The sequence below is a fragment of the Pyrenophora tritici-repentis genome, chromosome 8 (genome assembly GCF_003171515.1).
Source record: "Pyrenophora tritici-repentis strain M4 chromosome 8, whole genome shotgun sequence".
Taxonomy (NCBI): domain Eukaryota; kingdom Fungi; phylum Ascomycota; class Dothideomycetes; order Pleosporales; family Pleosporaceae; genus Pyrenophora; species Pyrenophora tritici-repentis.
Window position 1 is genome coordinate 858364 of NC_089397.1, and position 12093 is coordinate 870456.

The 12093-nt window shown below is 49.9% G+C and overlaps 5 protein-coding genes across 5 annotated transcripts; 2 read left to right on the forward strand and 3 right to left on the reverse strand.

Moving 5' to 3' along the window:
- Positions 1 to 194: 194 nt before the first annotated feature.
- Positions 195 to 1501, reverse strand: PtrM4_137810 (HolB, ATPase involved in DNA replication; the record flags this gene model as incomplete). Its single annotated transcript, XM_001938166.1, has 2 exons — positions 195 to 1332; positions 1386 to 1501. The coding sequence occupies 2 exons, from the start codon at positions 1499 to 1501 to the stop codon at positions 195 to 197; spliced, it is 1254 nt and encodes a 417-aa protein (XP_001938201.1).
- A 377-nt stretch (positions 1502 to 1878) lies between these two features.
- On the reverse strand, positions 1879 to 3941 carry PtrM4_137820 (NPL4, Nuclear pore protein; the record flags this gene model as incomplete). Its single annotated transcript, XM_001938165.1, has 3 exons — positions 1879 to 2172; positions 2222 to 3686; positions 3733 to 3941. 3 exons carry the CDS (start codon positions 3939 to 3941, stop codon positions 1879 to 1881), a joined length of 1968 nt encoding a protein of 655 aa, XP_001938200.1.
- A 437-nt stretch (positions 3942 to 4378) lies between these two features.
- Positions 4379 to 5065, forward strand: PtrM4_137830 (SEC66, Endoplasmic reticulum translocation complex, subunit SEC66; the record flags this gene model as incomplete). Its single annotated transcript, XM_001938164.2, has 2 exons — positions 4379 to 4774; positions 4823 to 5065. The coding sequence occupies 2 exons, from the start codon at positions 4379 to 4381 to the stop codon at positions 5063 to 5065; spliced, it is 639 nt and encodes a 212-aa protein (XP_001938199.1).
- Positions 5066 to 5432: 367 nt separating this feature from the next.
- Positions 5433 to 6680, reverse strand: PtrM4_137840 (DUF3844 multi-domain protein; the record flags this gene model as incomplete). The annotated part of the gene is made up of 2 exons (XM_001938163.2): positions 5433 to 6346; positions 6407 to 6680. 2 exons carry the CDS (start codon positions 6678 to 6680, stop codon positions 5433 to 5435), a joined length of 1188 nt encoding a protein of 395 aa, XP_001938198.2.
- A 1103-nt stretch (positions 6681 to 7783) lies between these two features.
- PtrM4_137850 (uncharacterized protein) lies at positions 7784 to 8320 on the forward strand (the record flags this gene model as incomplete). The annotated part of the gene is made up of 1 exon (XM_066109357.1): positions 7784 to 8320. The coding sequence occupies one exon, from the start codon at positions 7784 to 7786 to the stop codon at positions 8318 to 8320; it is 537 nt and encodes a 178-aa protein (XP_065960279.1).
- Positions 8321 to 12093: the final 3773 nt, after the last annotated feature.

Consider the following 12093-nt stretch of genomic DNA (forward strand, 5'->3'; position numbering starts at 1 on the left):
CCTTTTTTTTTGTATGTGTTCAGAGATATCCCCCCCGATGAAGCGATGATTTGTACGAGTATTAGTTCGGTTTGAAGGGAGAAGAAGCCGTAATAACTATTTTGAATGTTTGGAAAATCTTGCTCATAAGTTGCTGTGATCTATTATGACATAACATGACCCATCTTCCCATCTAACCCTATCTCTCTCTTACTTCAGAGACACAATACCCCAGCAACCCTAACCCCCAAATCCAACACAGCCAAATGCTCATCCCCACCATCCACCAACCTCTTATCCGTCTCACTAAAGACACCGGCCAGCCGAACCTTCTTCACGTCCTCGACCCTCTCATCAAACATAATCTGCTCATACAACTGACCCACAGTCTGCTGCGCACTCCACCCCTCTGCAATCATATTCTCCACAATCTTGGCAATCTCATTATACCTGATCTGTTTCGCGGCTGCCGACTTGGGAAACAGCGAGTCTGAAAAAGTAGAGAGCGTGGCGGGCGGGAGGACACCAGCGATTTCCGCGATGATGGGGAGGGAGATGGCGGGTGTAGAAGTTGGGGGTGCATCGACGTCCATTTCGTCTTCTTCGACGACTTTCTTCTTGCCCTTTTTGGAGGCACCGGCACCGCCGCCGTTGACGGCTTGTACAGCGCCGACGAGTCTGGCTGCGGACTGCAAGAAGGTAATTGCCTTTCTCAAATCGCCATCGGCGACTCTGACTAGTTCTTCTGCGACCCCGTCTTCCAGGCTCACATTCTCTAACTTTGCAATGTCGCTCACACGCTTGATAGCGTTTCCTTGATCCAGGCTCTTGAACCGGAATTTACTGCATCGAGAAGCCAGGGGATCGATAATACGGGTTACGTAGTTGCACACGAGACAGAATCTCGTCATGCGACTGTACGTTTCCATAGTCCTGCGGAGCGCGCTCTGCGCATCTTGTGTCATACTGTCTGCCTCGTCCAGTACGATGATTTTGAATGGCGGACATGGGTATTTATCTCTGTAACGCACTGTCTTTGTCTCGCCGCTGCTCTTGTCTTCAACCATGATGTTGTAGTTTGGGGCTACGCTGAGCTGTTGGCGCGCAAAGTCTTTTACTTTTTGACGCACGATGCTGATTCCGCGCTCGTCTGAAGCGTTCAGTTCGAGTACTCGGCTCTTCATGAGTTCGGGGCCGTAAAGTTCTTTGGCGAGGGCGAGAATGGTGGAGGTTTTACCGGTACCTGGGGGGCCGTAGAAGAGCATGTGGGGTAGGTTCGAGGATTGCATTGTGCGAGAGAGAATTTGGATCGTGTTGTCTTGAGCTGTGACTTCGGAGAGCGTCTTGGGGCGGCTGCAATGGGTGTTAGTTCTACGGGTTTGCAGCCTTGCATGATGTGTGTGTACTATTTCTCGACCCATGGTTGCAGGCGATTGGGCTCTTGCTTTGTTGTGGGAGCTTTTGAGGCACTTGCTTGAGCAGCGGCTTGTTGCCGTGCCTTAATGTTGAAAAAGTCTGCCATTGTTGTGTGTCGTGTATGCGCTGAAGATGCGGGAAGTGGGAAAGCTAAAGTGCGACGCGTCGACGCGAAATCACGTTATTGCACGGACCACCATATAATGTCTCCCAGCAAACGTCACAGTACAGGATCATCACAGCATCGGAAGTATTTGAGGTATCTCTTAGATTCAGGGGTCTTGGAATAGCCAGAACGTCTAGTTTCCTACCTTCTGCGGATGACGCCAGAAGATGCATGCACTCCGCGCTCATGCTGAGCTCATCATCGCACGTAACCATGTACCACCCATTCCCTGGCCTGCGTCCATGCCATGATCGATCGATAGTCGAACCTATGGTATCAAGGGTCTTGCATCAGAAATCAGACTAGTATGGACTAATCTACTTTCCATTCAGCCTAACCCCCTTAACTCTCTTAGCCAATTGTACTGAATCGGAATCTGAGCCATAAGAGGTCTGCCGCGTCGTACCAGGGGTATGCTCGACAGGGAGAGGTGCAGCCCCCCTACTGGCTGACGCGGAGAAAGTCGAGGATGGTAAAGAACGTTTAGGGGGGCGCTCACCAGTTTCTCTGAGAATCGTCAAAAGGGTTGCCCAGCCTCCGGTATGTTGGAGCGCTGAGCCTTCTGAGGTGTCGTGCGATGATGCGACTTTGAATAGGAGTGTCTCTTCGTCCTAGACATTTGGGTTAGCGGAACATGAGACTAGGTATAGACGGGCAAACCTTTGATAGAACCCCTAGATTGTGTATGAAGCATAGCATGTGAAAGTTGGAGATTGCGTTGAGATCACTGGTTGTGTTGAGGGCCAATCCATTTGCCTTTGCGTTGAGAACTTTGCTGAGATGCGAGACCTCTGGCACTTCGCCCATAGCCTCGCGGTTTTCAATTGGGAATTTTCCGCCAGTGAAGAGCGGGTTGGGCTGAGTAGGGAAACCGTGCGTGAGAGTAAGGAGAAGGTATTCAACTGGAAAAGCAGGTTTAGCAACCTCTTGTACGTTTGCGCCATGTTCGTTGATCCTTCGGTAGAAAACTTCGGGGATGTACCGCGCTCGGCCCAGGGCTTCGTCATCCTCTTCCGATTGAACTAGCATGACCGATGGCTCTGCCGAAGGCTCAATAATATCGGCGCGCACCATCTCGACGGCGTCGTTGGAGACTTGGTAGGACGAGATACCAATCTGGCCTTTGTCGTCGCCGCTGATGACACAGGTAACAAAGTTAGATCCGTGTCGTCCGGTATCGCTCCACTTGGAAGGACGGGGATACTTTGCCTGGTACCGTGCTGCGAAGCAAACCTCAAGGGAGGCCAGGTAGTACGAGTCCATGTGTCGCTTACAGATGACAGAGCCGTCGCCGTTGTTGGTATCTAGTAGATCTGTAAAGATGACACCAACCCGCTGTAGACCGCACTGCGCAGCAATTTCATCAATCTCCTTTTCGTTGTCCCATTCTCCCAATGATATGCCGTCGGCCTCGTTGACTTGCGGTGGCTCGTAGATGGTTTCGACCACAGCCTTTGTTCCGAGTGGCACCTCAGTATACTCCTCGTACCTGCCGTACAAGAAGCCCAGTCGCTGGCAGCCCGTTTGCCTCCAAAAGTTGATAAGATCGTCGACGACTTGTATAGAAGCAAATTCGACGTGGTCCACCATGCGGTATTCTTGCGGCTTGAGCGAAATGGCGCTGGGCATGCACTTGGTACAAATGCCCTCTGGAAACGGCTTGTGTCCCGATGGACAGTCAGGTTTTACGCGGTAATAGGGTTCTGTCAGTGGTGGCATGTACGAGCTTCCGAGCTCTGGTCGATTCTTCGCAGAATTGACCTTTCGTAGGTAGGAGTGGAAGGAGAGGTGCTTGATCTTCTTCTCGGCGAGGTATGCGGGCGAGTATGGCTCCAGCGGCATGCAGTAGTCGCACATGCCCTTTGGTCCGTGTGAGCACATGCGAGCGTCGCGCTTCCTGGGGATCTTTCCATCCTGCCTATCCAGTCTGTCGTCGAGGGGTGACTGCCTGACCACCTCCCATGGGTTCTTTATGACTTGAGTGGGGGAACCGAGGGGCACAGAGGGCATTTCAGTGGCTGCGACGGGCTTGCCATTTAATCGCGAAGCACCTGCAGAGGATGAACTTTGGCCGTTGGATGCGGCGGATTGCTCCTCGAAGGTGAGGAAGAGTTGCGCGCCATTTCTGTATAATCATCAGCGGTGATATCTGGCACAGACAAGCTACTTACGATAATCCAACTTGCTTGAAGCTCACGCCCTTCAGGTCAGCGAGCCTTCTAGCATCGCCACCTTGGGGCCGATTGCTGATGCTAATGCTCTGAATGTCGACATTTTTTGGTAGTTTCTCGGCGATCTGGGGCAGAATATCTGTAAAGGTATCCTCTGGCTGTACCGTCAACCTGAATTGGCCTTCTTTGCTCACGAACCTCAGTATCATGGTGGGCTATGAATTTCGGGATTGAGATGGGTCAAGTGGAAAGAGTTTCGGGGGTGGATGTGTGAGGATTTGTAGGGAAGGTGTGGGTAAAAGCAAGCAGAAGAACTTGGTAACTGTGGTTGCAGGTGGGTTATTGATTGATTACACAGTCGCTAGGAAGGCGTCGAAGGCGGCAGAATGACGCGCGCGAGCGAACCCTGGTCGTAGCGCGAAACCACCCGGACATTTACCGAATTGCGAACAGGCCAGATATTCTATCGATAACTGACACTGACAACAAAGCGCATACCAAAAACTTGGCCTTTACCTTCCCGCCGTATATCACTACTGAGGACACCGTCGCTCCTTTGAAGTTTGCACGACGTGGGAAATAATCCTGCAGCACACTCGCGAAACATCTCCGTTCACTCACTTGCTGCCCGCACCAAACAATCACCATGTGGCCCTTCGACATGGTCGACTGGGTGATGCTCACCGTCCCCTTTGCCTACATTGGTATCCTCGCCGGTTCTTTTGCCGTCTTCACAAATCTCTACAAGAAGCGCCAGGCTGCCAACGCCGCCTCGCTCGAACCCTGGTTCCCCACACATCTCCAGCGCAATGTCTACCTGTCTCTACTACACATGGAGGATCCCAAGGCACCAGACAGCGTCCTAAAGGCTGCCTTGTTGCGCCGCGCGACTGAAGACATTCACCGCATAGTACAGGTCAGGAATGCGAAGCAAGCACTCCAAGTACTGTTGCAGCGGGGCAGTGTGGGCGATGATTTGTGGCAACGGTTCCAGAGGGCGGAGAAGGAAATCGAGGAAGAACTCAGAGATGTCGTCAACGAGGTGAGTTCAATGACTTTCAAGTCGTATACACAAACTAACGCTACTCAGGCCAACGCATTCGCCCCCAACTGGGGCCAGACTATCTTCCAATCAGCTTCTGAAATGGCGCAGAACAACCACATCCGTGAGCGTCTGGCCGAGATCACAGCAAAGGCACCCGCGGAGAAGGAGTGGTGGGAGAAGCGCAAAGCTACCATTCAGTCCGAGTTCATGAAGGAGCTAGAGGACGAGAAGGTGAAGAGCGACGAGGAGGGTGTCATGGTGGAGAAGGCTGGAGCCAAGAAGGCTTAGCGTTGAGTGACGGCGGATGCTTCGCGGTACTTCAGGTTCTACTTTGGGCCCCAGTCTAGGGTAATTCGGGCGTGGGTATGGCGTTCTCAGCATTCGAGGCGTATTGTTAGATGGGTGCCGGTTAGCTGCATCAGAGGCGTTTATTCCTTGTATAAACTTGATCAACGCTTTATCGCTGTTTATGAACTTGTTCAAATGCTAAATTGATTGCAGTGCTATAAACGCCAATTATCCCATAGAGTACATGACCACCCTTCTGCTAATCGAAATGAAGTTTGTAGTACACCAGATATACAACCCTCAATCCCCCGTCCCATCCTTGGTTGGGGCTTCTTCTTGTTCTGCGTCGACTTCAATTTTCCGCTTTCTACTTCCTGGTAGGGCCGCTGACACCAGCACCGATGACACTGGGTAGCTCCTCAGCACCCATCGAGTAAAGCATACCAATGCCAGAAGAGACCAGGAAAGCCAGAATGACGCCGCTGCCAACAAAGAGCCAGAACTGGGTCGAAATGTCTTTCTTCTGGCAAGCCGGGCCTCCCCAGTACGTGACCTTCTTCTTGATCTCCATACCCTTGTCCTCTCCGACGTGCTGGATGGTAGGCGAGCAGGCGCAGCCGTAGCAGTCAACCGACTCCTGATTGCTACCAGAACCGCGGCCCTTGTGGAGAAGCTTGCACTCGCCATGGCTGGAGCAGTTTTGTGTCCTGCTCTGGCAAGCAGCCATGGAGATGAAGCAGGTGGGAAGGATGCCGCGCACTGGGCCCTTCTTGTTCTCGGCCTCGGCGGCGATGACGGGAAAGCTCTCGTCGGGCGTCTTGGAGGTGGCGGCGGGTACCGGAATAGAAGAGAGGACAGCCTCCGGGTTCTGGCGGTTGGCCTGCCTGGCGGGCATATTGTAAGTACCCCACGGGTTGGCGGTGCGCTTGGACTTTGAGGTTGCACGCGGCATCATGACGACAGTCACAGCAAAGCCGGACTCCTGCGCCTTCTGCTTGATGTTGGTGAGGACGTTGGCCATGTCCTCAGTCGTCATCTTGTCATTCTTGTCTGTGCGCCACATGTTGAGGTAGCCATTGTAGGCAGCTACCTTTGAGTTTGAGGGGAGGGCCGACTGGATGTCGAAGTTGGTCTTGTACGTTCGTTGCTGGGGGTCTGGGTATTCTGGCAGCGTCTCGGCCTGTGCGATAAAGTCCTTGATCAAACGGTCATTGTCGGAAGCCGACGGTGCGCCTGAAATGACAAAGTCGAGTGTGCGATCTGACCCGTCGTTGATGATGACTGCCAGCTCGAGTTAGCCTGTGACGCCTGCGATGCGATAGCCTGGAGGCGTCTGCCCACCTGTTGCCTCATCCTGCTCAACGTCCTCTGCCCATACCAGCAAATGTGCTCTGGAGACATGGTCGTCTTCCGTTCCGAACAGCTTCTGCTGCGGACCGCCATACGTGTTGATATGTCGAATCGTCTCGGCGTCGGCATGCTCGATCGCGTGGAATCGCGAGAGACCTAGGCGTTGGGCGATGATGAGACGCGCAGTCTCTGGGGTGACGGTGGGTCGAGCTGCAAGTACTGCGCAGCACAGCGATGAGGCGGCAAAGGCCCCGGATAGCTTCATGTTGGCGGGTATGATGGGCGTTGGGGGAGCGTCCAACTGCGGCGATGATGCAGACGGAAGCTGAGACCAACTCGGAAGTTGGCGCTCTCACACCTCCGTCCTTGCAGCAACAGCAGCCTCGCCGTACCACCGGCTGGCGATTAGGTAGACATATCGTTTTCTAGCAAACTAACCAATCCCCACCTGTTTGTATACAATATACAATACAGCAAGCCTTCATGTCTCTTCACTTGATCCTCACCCCGACTCGCTCATAGCATTCGCCTGTTGCCCGCGCTCACGCCCGCGCCCGCCACATGTTGAAGCCACTGGTGCTGCGGCGGGACTTCTCCCTCTTCACTCGAGTCCCGTATTCGCGCTTAATCAATTCGGCTGCACACAATGGCCATGAGAGCATAATCATACACCGAGTGCGTATACGGCAGCCTTTCTTCCGCAGGTCGTGAGTTGTCTCACACGCCTTGCACTCCAGCATGCTAACCCCCTCCAGACGCCTAGTCGGTACTTTCATTTTCGCCACTGCAACATTCGCGATTGTCCAATCTCTCGGTGTCAAAGTCGAAGTTGAAATAAAAGAGATCGAAGCCAAGGACAAGAAGCCATCGCCGTCCGCCAGTCCCGAAGAAGATGGGTGGACGACAGTTGGGCAAGAAGTAGATGAGGACGAGGACGAGGAAGAGGAAGAGGAAGAGGAAGAAGCACTACTATTTCTACCCACTGGTTTCTCGCGACCGCAAAAGAAGACCTTCTACAAGGGCACCGATCCAGAGTGGCAGGAATTTAGAAAGTTGGCAACAGATCGCCCGAGGCTTGAGAAGATACGCGGTAAGCTGCATGCGCTGCTGCTGAAGTCTGCAATGACTGACAACTGAGTAGGAGACCTTGTCAGTACACTACGCGGCACATTGGCCAAGAATCCGAACTGGATCCTGAAACTAGGCAAAGTCGACACCAGCAAAGGCAAAACATGGCTCGAGTTCAAGTTCCCAGACGGCCCGCCCGTCGAGTACGAGCGACCTGGCATAGAGCTGACTGAGAATCTTGAATGGCGAAAAGCGACACGCCCGGTCAACTTCAGCCATCACGATCGCTTAAAGAGACTCATGTACCCCAAGGAAGTTGCGGATGCTCTGTACAACGACACGACGAACAAGGTCAAAGGTCTATGGAAAGGCTTTCAAGTCTACATGGGTTGGCACCAAGAGTCAAAATCAGACACTGTCCAGCAACTAGTCCAGCGGATAGCAGCCAATCCACAGTCTTCCGCCAGCCAACCTACAACTACAACGCCAGACCCGGCCTCTGCATCATCAACAGATAGTCAACAACCCAGCATAACCACTTCTTCCGCACCCATTGACGGCCCACCAAAAGACCTGGGTTTCGTTCTGCCAGAACCCAAAAAATTGACCCTCGATCTCTCCCGGTTTCGAGCCGAATTCCAAAGAGCCTTCAAACCCTCCCCACCACCGCTCCCGCGTGGCGTCTTCTACATTATCGGTCTTGTCGAAGTCTATGGAGCTCGTGCGAGGTCTACTTTCTCTGTGATTGCCATCTACGATCCCAAGCAAGGTAAATTTGTCCATATTCATGCGCAAGAATTCAACTCTCTCGAGCATAACCAGCGCCCCAGGGGGTAGCGCCGACCAAGAACTTTTGAGCGACAAGTGTTAGTCTGTGCTTTGATGCATTATACCCGGCGCGATGGGGCGTTTGAGGATTTTTCGGGCAAGGGAATGTGATGTTTGTCCTCACTTGGTACTCTTGTGCCGAGGATCTTGTGTGGTTGCGATCAAAAGATTGCGGGGCTTGGAAAAATGAGATTGTGACGGTTCCATGAGTACATAATGTGATTTGATTCACTTTTTGAACATGACATGTTTTGTCTGTACATTTCGGATCCCCGTCTTCTGGCATATAAAATCTCCTCTCTGTCCCTCTTCTCTCCTTGTTTCCTTATCTCACCAAATACTCTCTACCTTTTCTCAAAACTGACCAAAAAGCAGGTGATGTGTGGATACCTGCTTCTAGGTCTCTTTCTAAAAGAAATCCCAATCCTCCGCAATGATGAAACCTCTCTCTTTCTCTTGTCTAAAACCTACCCTTTCTGAATACAAGTATGTGGCACTTCTTGTTATGGCTGTTTCCCTCTTCTTTTCCAAAAAATAGCAACGCATAGACACTTCATGTTGTTTGCGTAAAAAAAGCACCAAAGCCCGTATAGTTGTTGTGTCCTGGGTTGTGGTATACGTACCAGCTCTGTTCTTTCTAAACTGAGAACTACTATTCTATCATATCCGGTATTTCCAAAAAAGGCTCACAAAACGATGTGGGGAGGGCGTTCGTGTGCGCTCTTTTACTAAACCCGATAGTTTCAAGACTGTATGTGCAGTGGGACTTTGTCTACTCTTCTTAACAAAAAGCACTCACTCCGCCTTCATGAAAGAGGTTCCTGAAAAATAATTTTCTATACTCTAAAAAGCACCGCATGTATGATCATGTGGGAGGTCGCTACTTTTGTGGTTGTAACTTCAGACGTTCAAAACAAGAACCAGATGCCTTCTATATTGGGCGAAAACGGTTTCTACAACTCTTCATCTAAGAGAAAAAAAACACGCCGCATTCAAACTCATGGAAACTTCCGAATGAGGCGGCCATATTAGGCGTAGCCTCCTGCCTACGTGTATAAAATTTCGTCGGTGTAGGATTCTTCCTTTCCTTCTCTTTATTTTACTACTTTCTATTTCTACTTTCTAAAAGAACGATTCCTTTGTGGACGTGGGGGGGGAGCGTTGCTGGCTCTTTTGAAACCCCCAGAAGTAAAGCAAATGGTGGTATGTTGCTCTCTTCTTCCGCTTCTATAAGAAAATCAACTTGAAAATCAGGCTATACTCTTGGCCGAGTAGTTCCTCTCACTAGAAAAGCACACAATCACAGCGCATGGTGGTGGCTATCTCTCTCCTTCCACTTCTACCAAATAAAAATGTGGCGTACCAGACCGTGGTGTTGGACGATTTGTTCCTCTTATTAGAAATTCTAGGCAGCCGACCTGATGGTGGTGCCTCTCTCTCTTTTCTGCTTCTATAAATAAACTTTCACGACTGGTAACACATGGTCTTGGGCGTCCTTACTCCTCTCATCTCCGCTATTTTCCACAAAACTCGTTGTCCTAGTTATATGGCTCTCTCCGCTATTCTTGCTGCCTCTTAAAACACTGCTTTTAAAAACTTCTAACACCTATCAGATGCGGTCAAAGCCAGTAAACGCTTGGCTTACTGTATATAAACTCCCACTTCAACTCCTACATGGCCGGCCTCCTTCTTCCCACCAAGAAGATTACTTAAAAACTTAAAAGCCTGTACACGTCAACCATATGGTGTGTGTTCCCGCTCTTCCTTTTTTTACCAAAAACTGCCCCGTGACCCGGATGGGTGCGTATGCTTCTATCATGTCTCTAAAACACTTTCTTGGGTTGTGGATATTTTCATCTTTTCTAAAATCAAAACGCAATCAATTCATGACTTATGGCCGAGAAAAGTTTCCGAGACGATCTCGCGATGTTGGCGACTAATATTCCAGAAATTTTATTGAAATGAACTCGCAACCAGTCCATGTCCGGTCGCTCGCACAGACCAAGTGGTGTTGTGTATATAAACTCTTCTTCTCTCCTCCGGGCTTCTAGGTTTATAGTATCTTAAATTTTCCCGTTGTTTCCAAAAACAAAAGCAATGTTCTACGATGTGGTGGTTGTGACGTTCCCATTTTTACGAAAACCACAGAGCTTCTTTGCGATGTACGAGCAAGGCCGGCGCACTATTTTACAAAAATAACGTCTGACGACGACGAATGGAGAGGAGCACTGTGCCGTCCTTTTAAAAATACAGAAAGACACTCAAATTACTCGACAGTGAGAACGATGGACCGCCGGCCCGCATATGTACACTTTCTTCCTGATCGATACATGTTCCCTTCTCTTTTCCACCACCTCCGTACATTCTCAAAAAGCTTTGTGAAAAACAGTACATGAGGAGATCGCTTATCTCCTACCTATTTTTAAAATAATAGAAAGGTTGGCAAGAGACCGTTGAGGCTGGAGAAAAAAGTGGGTTCTTGCAGGTTTTCGAAAAATTGACTTCAACACCGTACATGTTCGACCGCGCTGGTCCTGATGAAGGCACTGTATAACTTTTTAACCTTTAGAAGAGGAAAGTTCATGACAGTTAAGTGGGATTGAAATCCAACAGTACACGCTCTATGTCGGTGTTTCCAGCATGAGGTTATATGGAAAAGAGAGAGGGAAAGCTCTAGGTTGGCAGCAAATTCTAGGAAGATACGCAAAATGATTGCTGTTCGTTTCTGAGTAGCTACTTCACACCTAGCGTGAAGTGGAGCAGTGGGTGCATATAAAATTTCGTGTTATCTGCGATACTTACCTTCTTACACTCCACAATTACCAATATGTCTAAAAACTACGTCAAAAAAGATTTGGAGGAGGAACATGTACTTTTGTTTCTTAAATACAGCTTGTCAACATTGTATGTGGTCGTCTCTTGTTCCCTTTTCTAAAAGTTCAAAAAATCCACGAAAATGCATTGTATGTTGTGGCGTCCCTTTCTCTTTTTCAAACTACCAGCGATTGAAAAAATGCGTACAACCTTGGCATGATTTTGTTGTCTGACTGATGCTCGTGCTCAAAAACAGCGATGTGGCATGTCATGGGCTCCCTTTTTCTCTTAAAATCTCGTTCCTTATCTCTATGCTGCTGACGTCCACCGCGGTTAATATTAAAACAATGAGGTACTAGCTGACTGCGGCATTTGTCTTTTAGATCTACCTAAATATATACCCTTTCTACTCATCAAAAACAAGCTGCCATTTTACATCCTAAAATCACATCACGGTGAATGATGTGCTTCCCAGGGTCGCATCTCTAAAATGGGTTATGTCGTCCAAGTACACCCATACAATGGTGTTGTACCTCGAATCATTTGATCGTACCAGACGTATATGAAATCCTCACCAGCCTCTATCATGTGAAATTTCTGCGTGGCTAGCTTCAAGCGAACATGGTGGTGCTACCACCTGGGTGTCATAAAATACTGGACATACTAGTGTAAAATGGCCACTGTAGTCGCCAGACACGTCTATTAGGTGCTTACCCCCACTTTCCAGTATTTTATGTCACCCAGGTGCTACTCTCGTTCCCAACTGTCCTCGCCGCGGGGCAATTCACCGCTTACGTAAGCTCAACACAGCCATCGTACAAGAAGCACACAGAGGGTCACATTCCCATGTTTGGAGGTGATGGAATACCGCTCTACAGCATCTTGCATACCTGCGACTGGATACAGAGAGATAAGGTAGCCGAGAATCTAAGTGCTTTCGTGGCAAGACTTGGGGTGCCCTTCATGGC